The 12,094-nt window shown below is 40.3% G+C and overlaps 1 protein-coding gene across 1 annotated transcript in view; it reads left to right on the top strand.

Moving 5' to 3' along the window:
- The window catches only part of kcnq3 (potassium voltage-gated channel, KQT-like subfamily, member 3), a 72,861-nt gene that overhangs the window by 37,326 nt on the left and 23,441 nt on the right, over positions 1-12,094 (top strand). The window contains 3 exon segments of the mRNA XM_067452554.1: positions 7,851-7,946; positions 8,069-8,163; positions 9,984-10,010. Coding sequence (XP_067308655.1) covers positions 7,851-7,946; positions 8,069-8,163; positions 9,984-10,010 — 218 coding nt within the window.

The raw sequence follows: 12,094 nt of genomic DNA, 5'->3' as shown, positions 1-12,094 counted from the left end.
CCCATTTCCGCCACTAAATAAAAAAATAAAACGAGTAATTGCGACTTTTTATCTCAGAATTCTGCCTTTTTTTTCTCACAATTGCGAGTTATAAAGTCAGAATTCTGAGATATAAAGTCTGAATAACTTTTTTTATTTTATTTAGTGGTGTAAACGAGCTACGAAATGCAACACATGACTACGAAATGCAACAAAATCAATAAAAAAAATCGCAGCCAATTAGAAGAGCATGTGGGCGGGCTCTCTCTGCAAGCACACTGCACTCGCAACCAAATGGATTAGTAATTCATAAAAATTACACAGTTTTAACATTAAAAATACATACTGAGTTACTGAAACAATCTTTGTCATAGAATACACTTTTGTTCACATCAAGTTGACAGTTTGATCTTTATTGTTTGCTTTTATTTATTTTCAAGATCTGAGGTGAATTATCCATTGTTGCTTTCAGTATGGCTATAAATGACACAAAAAAAGGATATTTAAACTGAGAGAAGCAATTCAATTGACTGATAGACAACTACTCTGTAAGTGTTTGTAACTTTTCTCATTTGATTGTCTGTTCATTTGTTGTTGGATAAGTGTGTCTGTGTAGTGCTGAGGTGTGTATTATTAGTTTGGGTATATTCTCTGGGTGTGTGTGGGAGTTAGCATTTGTTGAGTTAGCATTTGTTTGGTCATTGCCACGTTGGAAGCGAGTTTGTTGGGGGCGTGGCCAGCGAGGTATTAAAAGCCTTGTGTGTTTGAAACATTTTGGCTAGAGAGAAGCAATTCAATTGACTGATAGACAACTACTCTGTAAGTGTTTGTAACTTTTCTCATTTGATTGTCTGTTCATTTGTTGTTGGATAAGTGTGTCTGTGTAGTGCTGAGGTGTGTATTATTAGTTTGGGTATATTCTCTGGGTGTGTGTGGGAGTTAGCATTTGTTGAGTTAGCATTTGTTTGGTCATTGCCACGTTGGAAGCGAGTTTGTTGGGGGCGTGGCCAGCGAGGTATTAAAAGCCTTGTGTGTTTGAAACATTTTGGCTAGAGAGAAGCAATTCAATTGACTGATAGACAACTACTCTGTAAGTGTTTGTAACTTTTCTCATTTGATTGTCTGTTCATTTGTTGTTGGATAAGTGTGTCTGTGTAGTGCTGAGGTGTGTATTATTAGTTTGGGTATATTCTCTGGGTGTGTGTGGGAGTTAGCATTTGTTGAGTTAGCATTTGTTTGGTCATTGCCACGTTGGAAGCGAGTTTGTTGGGGGCGTGGCCAGCGAGGTATTAAAAGCCTTGTGTGTTTGAAACATTTTGGCTAGAGAGAAGCAATTCAATTGACTGATAGACAACTACTCTGTAAGTGTTTGTAACTTTTCTCATTTGATTGTCTGTTCATTTGTTGTTGGATAAGTGTGTCTGTGTAGTGCTGAGGTGTGTATTATTAGTTTGGGTATATTCTCTGGGTGTGTGTGGGAGTTAGCATTTGTTGAGTTAGCATTTGTTTGGTCATTGCCACGTTGGAAGCGAGTTTGTTGGGGGCGTGGCCAGCGAGGTATTAAAAGCCTTGTGTGTTTGAAACATTTTGGCTAGAGAGAAGCAATTCAATTGACTGATAGACAACTACTCTGTAAGTGTTTGTAACTTTTCTCATTTGATTGTCTGTTCATTTGTTGTTGGATAAGTGTGTCTGTGTAGTGCTGAGGTGTGTATTATTAGTTTGGGTATATTCTCTGGGTGTGTGTGGGAGTTAGCATTTGTTGAGTTAGCATTTGTTTGGTCATTGCCACGTTGGAAGCGAGTTTGTTGGGGGCGTGGCCAGCGAGGTATTAAAAGCCTTGTGTGTTTGAAACATTTTGGCTAGAGAGAAGCAATTCAATTGACTGATAGACAACTACTCTGTAAGTGTTTGTAACTTTTCTCATTTGATTGTCTGTTCATTTGTTGTTGGATAAGTGTGTCTGTGTAGTGCTGAGGTGTGTATTATTAGTTTGGGTATATTCTCTGGGTGTGTGTGGGAGTTAGCATTTGTTGAGTTAGCATTTGTTTGGTCATTGCCACGTTGGAAGCGAGTTTGTTGGGGGCGTGGCCAGCGAGGTATTAAAAGCCTTGTGTGTTTGAAACATTTTGGCTAGAGAGAAGCAATTCAATTGACTGATAGACAACTACTCTGTAAGTGTTTGTAACTTTTCTCATTTGATTGTCTGTTCATTTGTTGTTGGATAAGTGTGTCTGTGTAGTGCTGAGGTGTGTATTATTAGTTTGGGTATATTCTCTGGGTGTGTGTGGGAGTTAGCATTTGTTGAGTTAGCATTTGTTTGGTCATTGCCACGTTGGAAGCGAGTTTGTTGGGGGCGTGGCCAGCGAGGTATTAAAAGCCTTGTGTGTTTGAAACATTTTGGCTAGAGAGAAGCAATTCAATTGACTGATAGACAACTACTCTGTAAGTGTTTGTAACTTTTCTCATTTGATTGTCTGTTCATTTGTTGTTGGATAAGTGTGTCTGTGTAGTGCTGAGGTGTGTATTATTAGTTTGGGTATATTCTCTGGGTGTGTGTGGGAGTTAGCATTTGTTGAGTTAGCATTTGTTTGGTCATTGCCACGTTGGAAGCGAGTTTGTTGGGGGCGTGGCCAGCGAGGTATTAAAAGCCTTGTGTGTTTGAAACATTTTGGCTAGAGAGAAGCAATTCAATTGACTGATAGACAACTACTCTGTAAGTGTTTGTAACTTTTCTCATTTGATTGTCTGTTCATTTGTTGTTGGATAAGTGTGTCTGTGTAGTGCTGAGGTGTGTATTATTAGTTTGGGTATATTCTCTGGGTGTGTGTGGGAGTTAGCATTTGTTGAGTTAGCATTTGTTTGGTCATTGCCACGTTGGAAGCGAGTTTGTTGGGGGCGTGGCCAGCGAGGTATTAAAAGCCTTGTGTGTTTGAAACATTTTGGCTAGAGAGAAGCAATTCAATTGACTGATAGACAACTACTCTGTAAGTGTTTGTAACTTTTCTCATTTGATTGTCTGTTCATTTGTTGTTGGATAAGTGTGTCTGTGTAGTGCTGAGGTGTGTATTATTAGTTTGGGTATATTCTCTGGGTGTGTGTGGGAGTTAGCATTTGTTGAGTTAGCATTTGTTTGGTCATTGCCACGTTGGAAGCGAGTTTGTTGGGGGCGTGGCCAGCGAGGTATTAAAAGCCTTGTGTGTTTGAAACATTTTGGCTAGAGAGAAGCAATTCAATTGACTGATAGACAACTACTCTGTAAGTGTTTGTAACTTTTCTCATTTGATTGTCTGTTCATTTGTTGTTGGATAAGTGTGTCTGTGTAGTGCTGAGGTGTGTATTATTAGTTTGGGTATATTCTCTGGGTGTGTGTGGGAGTTAGCATTTGTTGAGTTAGCATTTGTTTGGTCATTGCCACGTTGGAAGCGAGTTTGTTGGGGGCGTTCCCAGCTGCTTTCAATAACGATACTCAAGTGAGTATAAATAGCGTGATAGTCCGCGGCAGCGGAAGCGGCAGTGTGAAGCCCTCCTTGTGTGAAGACCGACGAGTGTAAAGACTTCAACTCTTCCCTGTGCAACTCCTCCCGAGCAAGGACCCCGGCAAGGCACTTGAGTATCATCTTCCTTTTCATTATTTGTGTTCAGCTCTAATTCCTATCTGGCCTTTTCACCATGTGCTTTCAAATCTCAACTATAACTAATAGCACTCGTAAATCACGCTCCGTACGCACGAGACGCCGTAATCCTAATAATTTGCGCTATATCCTAACATCATCTGCTACTTTACTCTTTATTCCAATTGGTCTCTGGAATTGCCAGTCGGCTGTAAACAAAGCAGACTTTATTTCATCTATTGGGACTCATTCTCAGCTTAGCCTCATGGCCCTAACTGAGACCTGGATCAAACCAGAGGACACTGCCACTCCTGCAGCACTCTCAAGCAATTATACTTTTTCACACACTCCTCGGCCTATTGGGAGGGGTGGGGGAACTGGTTTGCTTATCTCGAATGATTGGAAATTTGATCCATTACCGTCTCTACCGGCCAATTCATTTGAATCGCACTCAATCACTATTACTCACCCTGTTAAAATCCATGTGGTAGTGGTCTATCGTCCTCCAGGTCACCTCGGTAACTTTGTGGAGGAGTTGGATGTGTTACTTTCTAGCTTCCCTGAGGATGGCACTCCACTGATTCTGCTTGGCGACTTCAACATCCATCTTGATAAACACCTAGCTGCAGACTTCAGCACTCTACTGACTTCATTTGACCTTAAGTTAGTATCTACTACGGCTACTCACAGATCAGGTAACCAATTAGACCTGGTCTACACACGCAACTGCTCCACAGACAACATTTTAGTTACTCCATTACACACCTCAGACCACTTTCTCATCACTCTTAACCTCATACTGACTCCTGATACAAAACATACTCCTACACAGATTACCTTTCGGCGTAATCTACGCTCACTCTCTCCCTCTCGCCTATCCACTATGGTTTCATCTTCACTCCCTCCACCTGCTCAGTTCTCAGCACTGGACACTAACAGTGCTACTGACACTCTTTGCTCCACTCTAACATCCTCCTTAGACAGTTTTTGCCCCCTTTCATCCAGACCAGCCCGCCCCACCCCATCTGCCCCCTGGCTGTCTGAAGTTCTCCGTGAACATCGCTCTGGACTCAGGGCGGCAGAGAGGAAATGGCATAAATCTAAAAACAATACTGACCTTGCCTTTTATCAGTCTCTTCTCTCTTCTTTCTCTACAAATGTCTCCACTGCTAAAACAACATACTACCACAACAAAATCAACAATTGCTCTGACTCTCGCCAACTCTTTAAAACATTCTCCTCTCTCCTTTGTCCACCTCCTCCCCCTCCTTCATCAACTCTTACAGCTGATGACTTTGCATCATTTTTCACCAACAAAACAGCTCTCATTAGCAAACAGTTCTCCTCATCACTAACTGACACGCACATCTCAACAACTAACACGAACACGCTTCCATCCTTCTCTCCACTCTCCGAGGCAGATATTTCTAAACTCATCCTTTCCAATCACCCTACTACCTGTCCACTTGATCCTATTCCCACTCACCTCCTTCAGGCTATTTCTTCTTCAATCACTCCTGCACTCACTCACATTGTCAACACTTCTCTTCACACGGGAACCTTTCCCACAGCATTTAAGCAGGCTCGGGTAACCCCACTGCTTAAGAAACCCTCTCTGAATCCAGCACTTTTAGAAAACTACCGACCGGTATCCCTTCTGCCTTTCATTGCAAAGACCCTTGAGCGAGTTGTGTTCAATCAACTCTCTAGGTTTCTTGAACAGGACAACCTCCTAGACAACAACCAATCCGGCTTCAAAAGCGGCCATTCGACTGAGACGGCCTTGCTCTCGGTAACTGAGGCACTGAGACTGGCAAAAGCAGCTTCCAAATCCTCAGTGCTCATTCTGCTGGATCTGTCTGCTGCTTTTGACACAGTTAACCACCAGATCCTCCTGTCAACACTTAAGAGGACGGGGATCTCAGGATCTGCTCTCCAGTGGTTCAGGTCTTACCTCTCTGGTAGGTCCTACAGGGTGTCATGGAGAGGTGAAGTGTCTAAGTCTTATAATCTAGCTACTGGGGTTCCCCAGGGCTCAGTCCTTGGACCACTTCTCTTCTCCATCTACATGTCATCATTAGGTTCTGTCATTCAGAAACACGGCTTCTCCTATCACTGCTATGCGGATGACACTCAACTCTACTTCTCATTTCAACCAGATGATCCTACAGTCAGTGTTCGTATCGCTGCCTGTCTGACAGACATTTCTGACTGGATGAAAGAGCATCATCTTAAACTCAATCTTGCAAAGACAGAATTACTTGTTTTCTCAACCAACCCAGCACTTCATCAAAATTTCTCCATTCAGCTTGGTTCATCGACCATAACTCCATCAAGGACAGCAAGAAACCTTGGAGTTGTGATTGATGACCAGTTAAACTTCACTGACCACATTACTGCAACAGCCCGGTCCTGCAGATTTGCTTTATACAACATTAGAAAGATTAGACCCTTCCTATCAGAACAGGCTGCACAACTCCTGGTTCAAGCTCTTGTTCTCTCCAGACTGGATTATTGTAATGCTCTTCTGGCTGGGCTTCCAGCATGCACTATCAAACCCTTGCAGCTGATCCAGAATGCAGCGGCGAGAGTGGTCTTTAATGAGCCGAAGAGAGCGCATGTTACGCCTCTCTTCATCAAACTGCACTGGTTGCCAATGGCTGCTCGCATCAAATTCAAGGCACTAGTTATCGCCTACAAAACAACCTCTGGCTTGGCACCAATATACCTAAATTCACTTGCTCAGACTTACACACCCTCCAGAAGCTTGCGTTCTGCGAACGAGCGGCGCCTCGTGGTTCCATCCCAAAGAGGCTTGAAATCGCTCTCACGGACATTTTCCTGGACCGTTCCTACTTGGTGGAATGACCTGCCGATCTCAATTCGTGCTGCCGAGTCTGTAGCCATTCTTAAAAAACATCTTAAGACACATCTTTTCCATTTGCACTTGACCAATACAGAATAGCACTTACTGATCACCACAGCAACGACCAAAAGCGTACACTCCGGGATCATATCTACGTCTCTCATCCGGATTTGCGCCTTCAGGCGGGTATGTTACATAGTAATCATAACTATCAGAATCCAGTGTTCTGTATATTGCGTACGTGAGTTTTTGTTGTAGATGGCTATTGCTGCGCGTTTAGCTACAATACAAAACCAACCCATTGGGCCACTGAATCTGCATTAACGACAACAGCTGGGGCAACAGCCTTAGTCCTAATGGGTTGTAGCTATCTTAGCTATCAAAATCCAGTGTTCGTCACTGTGCGGACGTGAGTTTTTGTTGTAGATGTCTGTCTTTAAAAAAAAAAAAAAAAAAAAAAAAAAAAAAAAAAAAAAAAAAAAAAAAAAAAAAAAAAAAAAAAAATTGTGTATTGTGTATTGTGCTAATTAATTGAGATTTCTTACAGCTCTTACAGGTTTTTGGCCTTGTCTGTTCCGTTGCTTCTATTACTCTCCCCTTTTTTTGTAAGTCGCTTTGGATAAAAGCGTCTGCTAAATGATTAAATGTAAATGTAAACTCGCATTGTAGCTTTTAACATTAAAGATGCAGTCCGTAAATTTTTGCACTCTAGTATTTAATAAACAGAACTGCATGCATCTTGCGGAAGAACATTGCAGCCGGAGCTACTTCTCTCTGTTTATGTCTATGGCGGATCACGCAGGGACTGTGCTCCTCCGCCGCGGTTCGTACCAGTCTGTCCTGAAATAGTCCCAACCTAAATACTTATTATAAGTGTACCATAATGATTCAGGGTAAGACAAAAACACGGTTTGGAAAATGGATTCATGTTGTATATTCTCATTATATAATTTTTGAAAATCTTGAACACAAATTTTTTTACGGACAGCAGCTTTAAATAAAGCAAACAGTGCCTATATTATCATTATTATAATTTGTGTTGTTGTTCCAGCCATGAAGTTGTAGAAAAAATAGAAACCTTTTCTAAAATAGAATAGATGCATATCATTATCGCGGGTATTGAAGACAAAAACTCTGATTAACATGGAAAATATACCTTTAATCGCACTGCTGCATCATGCCACATCTGGTTAGGACATGGTGTTATGTGTATCTTTGACTAGGCATCGTCATGCGAACAAGATGTAAGCTGTATGGGTTTGATTCACTAAAAAGAACGACTCGTAAGAGTCATTTGTTTGAGAATCGAATTGACTACACAGATTTCACTGTATGTTTTATGATAGTATATTTAAAAAATATAGTCTAAGTATATCTGGTTATGTCTGTAGGGTATTCTTGGTTCTGGACTGGCTCTGAAAGTTCAGGAACAGCACAGGCAGAAACACTTTGAGAAACGCAGACATCCTGCAGCTTCACTAATACAGGTAACCAGAAACATGCCAACCACCCCTGACTAGAAACTTCCATCAGGAGTAAATTTACTGCTTTTTAGCTTATTCCTCAACAACACATTTCCTTAACGTTCAATTCTGAATATTGGTTTCAGGCTGCATGGAGATACTACTCCACCAACCCCGTCAGAGACGATCTCATCGCCACATGGAGATTCTATGAGACTGTGATCTCTCTGCCATGTTTCAGGTATCATATACATGCAATAAATCTCACAAAAATTGAATTTGAATATCTTAGTATTTATGTATTATTTTAGTTAGCTTATCTTATGTTTGTCATCAGCATGATTTCTGCTTTTTTATGATTTCAGTTATACTCATGAGATTTCACTTGTGTTATTCTTATGATTTCTCCCATCTTTTTAATGTTCATTTATTTTGTGTATATCCATGTGTGTGTTTGTTTGCATGCAGAGACAGCATCATCTAGAGGTCTACTAGAGATTACAGTGAGGTACTCACTCTTGTGTGTGAACAACACTTGAAATTAATTAGCCCTATTTGAGCATATTCATATCCTCATAATGTGAAATCTGGTGCTTGTGTGATAGCTAAAATTCCAAAGGCCAGATTTACTAAACACAGCAAATAAAGCGCAATCCCATAAAATTGGAGATTGGAGTGAAACGTTCGGCACATGATCTACTGACGATGCGCTCATTAAAGGACAGAGATGCAGCCGGATAATTTCCATAATGACCAATGCAATCTACCAGTTAGCATCTGGTTTAAGACATGCTTCTTTAGGCTGTTAAATAATGGCGCAAATACCAGAACATTGACTAGAGCAAACCTTAGTACATTCTTTTAAATATACTCCTTGCTTAAATTTTGCATAATTAAAGGGTTAGTTCAACCAAAAATGAAAATTCTCTCATTCATTACTTACCCTCATGTCGTTCATCTTAACCCTCGGACCTCTGTTCATCTTAAGATCACAAATAAAGATATTTGTGTTGAAAACCGATGGCTCAGAAAGGCCTTAGTCAACACCAATGTCATTTCCTCTCTCAAGACCCATAAAAGGCACTAAAGACGTCGCTACAAAGTCCATCTCACTACAGTGGCTCTACAATCATTTTATGAAGTGACGAGAATAGATTTTGTGCGCAGAAAAAATTAAATAATGACTTATATAGTGATGGGCCGATTTCAAAACAAAGTTTCGAACGTTATGAATCAGTGTATCGATTCATGATTCGGATCGCCAATGTCACGTGATTACAGCAGTTTTGCAGTTTGACACGCAATCCAAATCATGAATCAGTACGCTGATACATATTTAATTTTTTTGTGCACAAAAACTATTCTTGTCGCTTCATAAAATTCTTGTAGAACCACTGTAGTGAGATGGGCTTTGTAACGACGAGAGGAAATGACATTGGTGTCAATGAAGGCCTTTCTGAGCCATCGGATTTCAACACAAGTATCTTCATTTGTGTTCTGAAGATGAACGGATGTCTTACGGGTGTCGAACGACATGGGGGTAAGGAATTAATGACATAATTTTCCTTTTTGGGAGAACTAACCCTTTAAGGTCAATTATTAAAATAAGGTCAGCCACAAAAATAACCCTGTTCACGGCTTTTCAGTGTTAACTTTCACTGCGTGTCTTTAGTAAATCCTTATGATTGTTTTTTGTTTTTTTAAACAAAAAACGAGGGTTTGCGCTGGCGCAAGCTGTTAGTAAATCTGGCCTATCATCTCATCATTTCAGATCATTCACTAGCGACGGTTCTGAGTCAGGCAGGGATAAATATTGTTAATTCCAATATTTTAAGAGGATGCCAGTAAAATATCTACTAATTTACTTTACTGTTGCTTGCAAAAAACGTACAGAGAATATTTTGAATGGCCATCAATGAGGAAAGATGCTTTTTGCGGCCAGATGGTGTAGTTATGTTACCTACCAGCAGGGGCTAACAGGGTCATGTAAACCATCATATAATTTTTTCATAAGATTTATCTGGGTTAACGAAATGTTTGTGTTGTTCCTGTCATCTGCAGGAAGGACCCTCTTGAGGTTATGGCTAGGTAAGTCTCTCTCTCTCTCTCTCTCTCTCTCTCTCTCTCTCTCTCTCTCTCTCTCTCTCTCTCTCTCTCTCTCTCTCTCTCTCTCTCTCTCTCTCTCTCTCTCTCTCTCTCTCTTTCTCATTCCCTGTGTCTCTCGCTCTTTGGTTTAACGATTTACAGCATCTCTGTGAAGTGTGAGATTAATGAATCTGTGAAATGTGTTTCCTTAAATAACTCCTAATAACCACCACCTCCATTAATTCAGTGCCAAAGGCGTAATGGCCAGCAGTGCGTTTCTGTGTGTGTGTGTGAGAGAGAGATTGTCAGAGCTCGTTTCTTAGTTCGGGGACACACGGACAGTAGTCCTATATGTGATATTACAGAGTCCATTAGAAAAGAGTGAATTATGGATCACTGATAGATGATGGTGTCAGAGCAGAGCGAGGGAGAGGGAATGTGAGGGTGTGTGGGAGAATTTAATGGACGGCTGGATGTGTGACGTCCGTGTCACTGTAAGGAAAATGATGGGAAGTGTTATTAGCATGACGAGCCATGACAAAGATGGACTGCGTATATAATAATCATAGTATCAGTTGTCCTTGACCTGGGCACTGGCCTGACAGTCCGTTTATTAAAAGATGGAAGATTTACAGATAGAAACAGAGGCAGAGGTGGTTTGAGTGCTGTGATTGTTTGTGTCGCCTGACCCGAGACCTGTAATCCATGTTCAGTCTAGATCAGAGATCAGATTTCACATTAAAACTGCTAATGTAAAAATATCCATATACTAAAGACTAGTTATCTGGGAAACTTGTAGCCTGACATTATCACTGTCAGTGATCTACCAGACAAATCTAAATGGTGAAACCAGACCACCCACACATTTGCTTTGCTATCATGGTAAGGACTTTTCATTCACTTCTATTATTTTTGTTATTTTCTTTACCTAAGGTTGTGAATCAAGGACAGCTTTATCTACAGAACTGGTTTCTTGATGTTTGATTGGTTAACTGTTATTGAATACAAAGACAATAAACAGACATCTTTCTATTGCATTGTCCACATAGTGCAGTATAGTCTGGGAACAAACGACTCTTATGAACTGATTCTTATCAGTGAATCAGTCCAAATGATTCACAGATCACAGACTTAAATCAGTGTAATTACTGAGTGATTGTTTATAAAGTTTTACAAACATTTTGAGAGAAAGAAAGGTTTAAAAGGAAAGTTTTGTGAATGAACACAAAGTTTCTCGGGATGCCTAAAAGTTCAAATCATTGAAATATAATTTTATAAAATTTTCCATCACAACGTCCTTTTAGGAGCTTTGTACCAAATTATTTAATTGTTAAGCATTTATGTTTAGTTAAGACTAATTATTGATTTTTCAAAAATATTTAGTAAAATAATCAATAAGAGATTGAAAAAAAAAGTGGAATCAGAATTTCTTTTATAGAAATAATAGATTTCCTTATACATATTCATTATAGGCACAATATGTAATTTTCGCTGCTAGAGGTCGTTTATTCAAAACAAAGGTGTAGCTTGATGATGCCGTGAATGAGCGTGGAATCATGGGAGTTGTCGTCTTCACCTCCACAGTTGATGGAAAGCAATCTGACGAGATTCAGACAGAAACCATGTTCACACTGCATGACTATCTGGGCCAGCATTCAATCACTGCTGTGTTCACACTGTGTTGTGTTGGGAAGTATATTACACATCAATTCATAGTTATTGCTTACTATAACACATGTAATGTGGAACTGCACCACTAGGGGCTCTAGTGAGTAACTGTGTTGAGTAATATGAAGAGAGAAGAATAAAGTTAGTTTTTGGTTGTACACAAGGGGGTAATCTAGCGCTCGGAAAGCGTTCCACCCCTAGGGGCTGCCATTGCTAACCAAGCCATCACCTGCTGTTAACATCCCATTGACTCCCATTCATTTTTGAGTCACTTTGACAGTGAATTTCTTTACATCTGAGACGTTTAAAGACTCAATTTGTCCATTGTTTATTTCTAAAGAAACACAACAATGCATAAAAGGCTCCATTACCTTGTATCTTACACTATCGCCCCGCAGAAGCTGTTTTTGTAAAAATAG

Source organism: Pseudorasbora parva, chromosome 9 (genome assembly GCF_024679245.1).
Source record: "Pseudorasbora parva isolate DD20220531a chromosome 9, ASM2467924v1, whole genome shotgun sequence".
NCBI lineage: Eukaryota > Metazoa > Chordata > Actinopteri > Cypriniformes > Gobionidae > Pseudorasbora > Pseudorasbora parva.
This window is presented reverse-complemented; position numbering and strand designations above follow the sequence as displayed.